General features: G+C 49.8%; 1 protein-coding gene and 1 pseudogene across 1 annotated transcript; both read left to right on the top strand.

The window, feature by feature from the left end:
* Window positions 1-226: 226 nt before the first annotated feature.
* Window positions 227-880, top strand: LOC123431385 (annotated as a pseudogene).
* Window positions 881-2,567: 1,687 nt separating this feature from the next.
* On the top strand, window positions 2,568-4,630 carry LOC123431204 (2-methylpropanoate--CoA ligase CCL4-like). Its single transcript, XM_045115033.1, has 2 exons — window positions 2,568-2,920; window positions 3,037-4,630. Exons 1-2 carry the CDS (start codon window positions 2,723-2,725, stop codon window positions 4,513-4,515), a joined length of 1,677 nt encoding a protein of 558 aa, XP_044970968.1. The 5' UTR covers window positions 2,568-2,722; the 3' UTR covers window positions 4,516-4,630.
* The last annotated feature ends 4,096 nt before the right edge of the window (window positions 4,631-8,726 follow it).

Here is an 8,726-nt window from a genome sequence, read left to right as displayed (position 1 = left end):
ACAACTTACATTGGTGGCGCCGTTTCTCACCAACGCTAGCACTAATATTTTCACATAGTGCTGGCATGGGCTAAGTTGGTACGCCAGCTGCAAACGGTTAGTGCTGGTGTGGTTTTTTTTGTTCACGTCACAAATCTCTTGGCCCTTGCAATGTGAGATTGGATTTCAATAAGCTCATTACTAGAGACACTATCATATTTGACTCTCCTGCTCCCCCCCCTACACTATGGAGGTCAATAAGGGAAGGAACATAACCCAAATTGGAGGAGATGAATGGGCTCGTTTCATTGCCTGTATGCATCTCACCGGGGGTGAATTGATCAGCTTCTCGTTTAGAAGAGAAACTCCAAGGCTCGCTGTTATCTATCTCAACTATGAGGAAGAAGATGATGACCCACTTGATGAAGCACTCTTTGCCCAAAAAAAATGACCAGGCTGAGCAAGATGAAACAGACGCGCTCTGGGAAAAGCTTCCACCACGTGATGCCTAAGTCAGGATGCCATCCGAGACCCGCCTGACATGAACGATGGTTAACCACCATGTGATGGCATGTTCTTATTTCTGTAGTAATGTGATATGCTTATAGTATGTATAGTAATGTGATCATCATGTTTTTTCAGAAATTACCTAAGAGGCTATCTGAGTTGTGGCATCGAGTCGGATGAAGAAGGCATTATTGGACTACCCCTTACCACAAGGGGCTCCGTCACCACCTTTGCTTACGCAGTGGACACGAACGGACACACTATCTTCAGTGCGACTGGGTGGAGCAACTTCCTCGCTGACAAGAATCTCTGGGTTGGACAGGTCGTCTTAGTCACTATTAGGAACACCCCATGCCATGACTTAAGGACGATAATCGTTTTCAACATCCTTTAACCATGTTAGTTTGCTCGTGTGAAATAAACTCATGTTTGTGAGGATTCTCGTTATAATAGCCACTTATTAGCTGTAGCTAGTACCGCTTGTGAGATTTGCACTTATTATTAACTGAAATGCATTGTTCTATTGGCTAATTCCTCATGTGCAATGCTAAATGCTAAATGTCATGTGTTGTGTGTTTTTTTGGCTGCACAAAACGTTCCTCGTGTGCAATGTACATTGCACGCTGCTAGGTGAGCGATTATAGTGGTGGTGTTGCCTACGTGGCACGCCATCAGCACATAGAATACCGCTGACGTGGGACCCAACGCCTCCATTCTTTTTTAACTGTGGCATCATATTGGTGGCGTAGGGTGTCCATGCCAGCACAACCTGTTTTTCCACGCAATAGCTAGACTTTTCTGCAGTAGTGTTGCCTTTAGGAGGTGGGGAGGGGAGGATTGGAATGATATTTTCTGATTATCAAAAGAAAGGTATTTGCTTGGTGTTCTATTGGTTCCACTCACCTCTGATTGCCTTCTGGTAAAGAAAGACGATGAAACAATAAATCATTGTCTAGGTTTTCGTGCCATCGAAGGTATCATTTCGACAATAGAAGTGGATGTGTTGTATGGAATACAATCACGCGGCTAAATATAACCTAGCCCTAGAGTGGCTATCGCGGTCTCATGTGAAACATGTGTGACACTAAGTAGTTTATTTTGTTTCGGTCTAGTGGATCAAGAACCTCTAATCTAACGGAATATCGCCACTTACTTCGGCCTGACCTGTCATTCTTTAATTTTATGCTGGTGGAAAAATAATCCCCATTCGTACGACGATGAAGCACTGAGCCAAAATCAACCTCGCAAGGGGTTTGTTCTTGGCTATGGTGTGTTTGATGATCTTTTGTTCTCACCCATTGAGATGGGTGACTCATGCAACTCTTCAATACATGACGTTTGTTCGGATCCACAGATTTGATCTTATCAATTTCATTACCCAAAGTGTGGACATCGATTTCAAAATGTTAAGTTAGAAACAACGGTACAGAAAGAACTTTGATGTATATTTCATCGGAGATGTTTGTGCTATTCACATTTGTTTCAGTGCTTTCATTTTTTCACTGTCGAAAAACATATGGTTTTGGACTGCCTGGTTCCTTTACTGTCCCGATTCAATTAAAACATTTATTACTACTTTGTTTCTTATTAATCTTCCACTTTCTTCATCAAAAAATACTTACGAAATATTTTGGACAGGAGCACTTGTAAACATGCACAACCGAGGAAACACCAACCAACTAACATGTGACCAGCAAAGCGTGCCAGCAGAGATCATACTATTATATATGCATGGATCGATGACTACTCCCTCTGTTCCAAAATATAAGTCTTTCTAAAAATTTCTTTATTAAACTACATATGGATGTATATAGACGTATTTTGAAGTGTGGATTCGTTTATATTATTTTGTATGTAATCCTCTATTAAAATGTCTAAAAAGACTTATATTTAAGAACGAAGGAAGTAGGAGTACATAACTATGACAAACCATACGATAAAAAACGTGGCCGTGATGTCAGAGGCAAAACGCTAAAAGCCAAAGCTAGACAAGAACATGCCTGCCTGTAAAAAAAAACATGAAACAATAGTACATAAAGAAGGAGGTCGTAACGAAAACGGCGTGGCATCTTCTGCTATGAAATCGTAGTAGCGATCGCGCGAGCATTTATCACTAGTCTTCGCACTGTTTGTCTGACCGTCACATGCCATCCAGACGGTTGGTGGGCGTGGCGACCACCTAGCTACCTTGCATCGCACCGGCCATCCACGAGCTGCATGCTCAGCCTCAGCGGACATGGAGAAGCTCGGCGGGAACTCGGCCAACTCGTGCCCGCTCACGCCGCTGGGCTTCCTGGAGCGGGCGGCCACCGTGTTCGGCGACTGCCCCTCCGTCGTCTACCATGGAGCCGTCTTCACCTGGTCCCAGACCTACCGCCGCTGCCTCCGCCTCGCCTCCGCGCTCTCCTCCCTCGGCGTCTCCCGCCTCGACGTCGTAAGCGCCCTTCCATCCATCCTCATTTCTCAAGCGCCCCTGTGTCGCAGTCAAACTGAATTCATGAATTGGGTTGATGCATGATGATCCATGGGGTGAACCAACTGCTTCTTCAGGTGTCGGTGCTGCTGCCCAACGTGCCGGCGATGTACGAGGCGCACTTCGGCGTGCCCATGAGCGGCGCCGTGCTCAACACCATCAACACGCGCCTCGACGCGCGCACGGTCGCCGTCCTGCTCCGCCACTCCGGCTCCAGGCTCGTCTTCGTCGACCCGGCGCTGCTCCCGCTACTTCTCGACGCGCTCCGCCTCCTCCCGCCGGAGAACCCGGCCCCGCGCGTCGTGCTCGTCGAGGATCCCCACGAGAAGGATCAGTTCCCTCCGGCCCAGGCCAAGGATCTGACGTACGAGAGGCTCCTCGAGATGGGCGACCCGGAGTTTAGGTGGATCCGGCCGGCCAGCGAGTGGGATCCGATGGTGCTCAACTACACCTCCGGCACCACGGCTGCGCCCAAGGGGGTCGTGCACTGCCACCGCGGGATCTTCTTGGTGACCGTGGTGTCGCTCGTGGACTGGGCGGTGCCGCCACGGCCGACGTTCCTGTGGACGCTGCCCATGTTTCACGCCAATGGGTGGAGCTTCCCATGGGGAATGGCCGCCGTCGGCGGCACCAACGTCTGCCTCCGCCGCGTCGACGCCAAGGATGTCTACGCCGCCATCACGGATCACCGGGTCACGCATCTCTGTGGCGCGCCCGTCGTGCTCAGCATGCTGGCCAATGCGCCGGAGGGTGTGCGCAAGACTCCGCCCAATAAGGTACGGATCATGACCGCCGGCTCGCCGCCGCCCGCTGCGGTGCTGCATCGTGCGGAGGCATCGGGCTTTGAGGTCAGCCATGGGTACGGGCTGACAGAGACTGGAGGCCACGTCGTGTCGTGCGCGTGGAAGGGCGAGTGGGACAAGCTGCCGGCGTCAGAGCGCGCGCGGCTCAAGGCGAGGCAAGGCGTGCGCACGCCCGGCATGGCCGAGGTGGACATTGTCGACGCCGACACAGGCCGCAGCGTGCCCCGGGACGGCACCACCATGGGCGAGATCGTGCTCCGCGGCGGGTGCGTCATGCTGGGGTATCTCAACGACGACGAGGCGACAAGGGCGGCGATCCGGGACGATGGGTGGTTCTACACGGGGGACGTGGGCGTGATGCACCCGGACGGTTACCTGGAGATCCGGGACCGGTCCAAGGACGTGATCATCAGTGGCGGCGAGAACATCAGCAGCGTGGAGGTGGAGTCCATGCTCTACGGCCACCCAGCGGTGAGCGAGGCGGCGGTGGTGGCCCGGCCCGACGAGTTTTGGGGGGAGACGCCGTGCGCGTTCGTGAGCCTCAAGGACGACGCGGCGGGCACGGTGACAGCGGCCGAGGTGATCTCGTGGAGCCGGGAGCGCATGGCGGGGTACATGGTGCCCAAGACAGTCGTGTTCCGCGGCGAGCTGCCCAAGACCTCCACCGGCAAGGTCCAGAAGTACGTGCTGCGGAAGCTCGCCCGGGAGATGGGACCCACTCGCAGGGGTAGCAGCAGCAGCAGCAAGATGTAGTGTACGGCATGGCAATGGGCAAAGTGCTTGTCTCTGAATTTTCATCTCTTTTCCATGTGATAACTCAAGCTATATGCAAAATAGCTTAAAATTATTTTGTTCTCTGCTTGGTTTACACTGAGCAACTTTCGTTTGAAGCTGAATTCAGGAGAATTCTATGTAACTGTTTTCTAATCTAATTTCTTATTAAAAATCAGGGTAATTCTGAAGTCACTAAACTCATCCCTACCTGGTATTGTTTCAGTTTAAGTGGGACGAAGCATGCTTCTTAAACCATGACCATCAAAATGCAAAATAGGCTTCACCCAAATGATGATGGTATTCCTTTCCTCATCTGCATGGAATTGGAAGGGCATCTTCAACACAGGCCCGCAAGCCTCCTGCATGTGTGTGGATTGTGTTGTCCACACCATGAAACTCATTCAATGCCGTTTGTATCGGTGTGCGGCATCGTTTGGACATACTTTCTCCCATAAATCAAACACAAACATGGAGTTTTTGCCTGAGTCCGGACACGCGATCACGCCAACTTATAACTGCCCATCCAAACCCCTTCAAGCATCAATGCAGCATTCATGCCCGGCCATAGCAGGCGCGACCGTTTACTCGCGCCGGCATTGAAGCGGTGCGTCGGTTGAGAGAGTAGTGCTCGCGTCGCTTCCCGGTACAGGCAACTACTGTGCGTCCAAACGACACGATGATCGCCCTTTTGTTCGTCCGCCGCCCACAGTGATGGAGCGCGGTTGTCGGGGCGTCTTCTCCGACGCTATCCGTCCGTCCCTCTGCAGCCCCACCATTGCTATATAAATCGCTGTCCCGGTCATAGTTGTAGTCATCTAGCCTCCGATCCCTCTTCGCACCACTCCCACCATGGATCCCTTCCCCACAAAAGCTCTCTAGGACGGGCTGACGTCAGAGCTGAAGAAGGAAATAGCCGCCATTGCTGCTGGCTGGATGGCTGGCCGAGAAGTAGCCGGAGGACGACGACATCCCAATGGAGGATGTTGTTGACGACGAACCGCACCACCCTCGGGCGGCAACACAATGAAAAGACGGTACGAAGGGAGGAGAAATGATAAGTACACAAACGGTTAATAATAAAAACCGTTTGCGTTTTATTACATAGCAAACGACCGTTCTGTACGCACCGTCGCGAACTGCTCTACGCATGAGGTGGTCGGTTGAGGTTGTCATGACACGCTCTGCTCGCGTCCGTGCATGCAAGCTCTGCCGACGTCCCTCAACGTTTGGGGCGCCATATGCATGCGGTTACGCCGCACCCTACGCCAGCATGCAGTTATACATGCACCACCATGCAGTTAAGTGCTACAAAAACTTTCATGCGGACGTGCCGAAATTCCAGGCCGTCCGACACCCACCCATTTATTCCCGCGGCCATTTACCTTCATCTCTTCCACCTTTCTATCGCGCCAAACAACACAACAAGCACACCCACGACGACAAATAATAGAGAGAGGATGGACATCTCTTCATCACTTCAACCTTCCCGTGCGGATCCAATGGTGGATGCCGGCGCCGAGCGGCAGATCGCCATTATTATCAAAGTGGACACCCACATTAGGAAGACCGACCTCTCGGTGGTGTACACCAACGACCCGATTGCTATGGAGAACTCCATCAACACGTTGGAGCAGCTGCTTGCGGAGGATGACAATACAAAGTGGTCAGCTTCGACCTCGAGTACACCGGCAGCCATGCCAGGCATGATCATATGGTTCGTCGCCCAATTATGTGTGCGTCATCACGTGCTCGTCTATCACTACTGCCTGGCCACAAGTTCTTGCGAGCGTTTCATCGGGTTTGTCAACAGCCCCGACTACAAGTTCGCAACGGTGGACACCACAACAATCTCAAGGTGCACAAGACTTTTGACTTGTCCTGCCAGAAGCTTGTCAACATCCAAGATCAGTACAGGGTTAGGGCGGCGAGAAGAAGAAGCAAAAGGACTCCCTGGTTTACCTCGCCGCAGCCATCATCGATCCCTACTACACATACATGAAGGCTGAGTTCGACAAGGACAAGTCTGTCTGGCACAAGACGTGTGTAAAAGAATTGGATGAGGAACACATCAAGTACGTAGCCAAGGACACATACACAAGCTATGAGATGTACAGGAGGATCGTTGACATGAGGAAGTGACTCCTTCCTGCAGACGGCGAGGGATAGCGACAAGCAGAACAATGGCGGCAACCATCATCAGAAGAACAATATTATTTGATGATCGTCTACTACTTGTAAATTTATATTGAGGAATATACATGGGTTGTGTAGTCACTTATATAATTGGATGTTTAAGTTGGTTATGCAACAATAATGTTGGTGTTCTCTAGTCAGTGCATAGATGTTTTATAAACATAGCAAATCACATCTCATAACCGTATGCCCACAACAGACAGAGCTTTTCAGTATGAATCGTTTGGTTTTTATTGGTCTTTCCATACAATTCTGATGAATGAACTATTTGCATGATATCACACACCTTGTTATGGTAACTCGTTTATTTTCTAGCTGAATCACTGCAAACGGTTTGTCTGAATGAATTGTATGATGTACTTCACACTTATATGTATTTTCTGAATCAGTTTTATTATCTTGACTAATCGCAAACAGTTCATGAGCACCAACTGTATTCCCTGCATCACACACGCTAGTTTAATCTCAAACATGCTGGATGGAGCAGTCATTGCACACAGTGTTCTTTATTGGCGACGAAGCTAGAGTTGGAATTATGCCCTAGAGGCAATAATAAATATAGTTATTATTATAATTCCTATATCAAGATAATCGTTTATTATCCATGCTATAAGTGTATTGAATGAAGACTTATATACAAGTGTGGATACATAGACAAAACACTGTCCCTAGCAAGCCTCTAGTTGGCTAGCCAGTTGATCAAAGATAGTCAGTGTCTTCTGATTATGAACAAGGTGTTGTTGCTTGATAACTGGATCACGTCATTAGGAGAATCACGTGATGGACTAGACCCAAACTAATAGACGTAGCATGTTGATCGTGTCATTTTATTGCTACTGTTTTCTGCGTGTCAAGTATTTGTTCCTATGACCATGAGATCATATAACTTACTAACGCCGGAGGAATACTTTGTGTGTATCAAACGTCGCAACGTAACTGGGTGACTATAAAGATGCTCTACAAGTATATCCAAAGGTGTTCGTTAAGTTAGTATGGATCGAGACTGGGATTTGTCACTCCGTGTGATGGAGAGGTATCTCGGGGCCCACTCGGTAATACAACATCACACACAAGCCTTGCAAGAAATGTGACTTAGTGTAAGTTGCGGGATCTTGTATTACGGAACGAGTAAAGAGACTTGCCGGTAAACGAGATTGAAATAGGTATACGGATACTGACGATCGAATCTCGGGCAAGTAACATACCGAAGGACAAAGGGAATGACATACGGGATTATATGAATCCTTGGCACTGAGGTTCAAACGATAAGATCTTCGTAGAATATGTAGGATCCAATATGGGCATCCAGGTCCCACTATTGGATATTGACCGAGGAGTCTCTCGGGTCATGTCTACATAGTTCTCGAACCCGCAGGGTCTGCACACTTAAGGTTCGACGTTGTTTTATGCGTATTTGAGTTATATGGTTGGTTACCGAATGTTGTTCGGAGTCCCGGATGAGATCACGGACGTCATGAGGGTTACCGGAATGGTCCGAAAACGAAGATTGATATATAGGATGACCTCATTTGATTACCGGAAGGTTTTCGGAGTTACCGGGAATGTACCGGGAATGACGAATGGGTTCCGGGAGTTCACCGGGGGGGAAACCCACCCCGGGGAAGCCCATAGGAATTGGGGGTGGCGCACCAGCCCTTAGTGGGCTGGTGGGACAGCCCAAAAGAGCCATATGCGCCATAGGAAGAAAAATCAAAGAGAAAAAAAAGAGGAGGTGGGAAAAGGGGGAAGGACTCCTCCTTCCAAACCTAGTTGGACTCGGTTTGGAAGGGGAGAACTCCCCCCCCCCCCTTGGCTCGGCCGAAGTCCTTAGGGGTCCTTGGACCCCAAGCCAAGGCTCCCCCTCTTCCCCCTATATATACGGAGGTTTTAGGGCTGATTTGACACAACTTTGCCACGGCAGCCCGACCACATATCTCCACGGTTTTACCTCTAGATCGCATTTCTGCGGAGCTCGGGCGGAGCTCGGGCGGAGCCCT

Source organism: Hordeum vulgare, chromosome 2H (assembly GCF_904849725.1).
Source record: "Hordeum vulgare subsp. vulgare chromosome 2H, MorexV3_pseudomolecules_assembly, whole genome shotgun sequence".
Lineage (NCBI taxonomy): Eukaryota > Viridiplantae > Streptophyta > Magnoliopsida > Poales > Poaceae > Hordeum > Hordeum vulgare.
The sequence above is the reverse complement of the archived record's forward strand: the minus strand, read 5'-3'. Positions and strand labels throughout refer to the sequence as shown.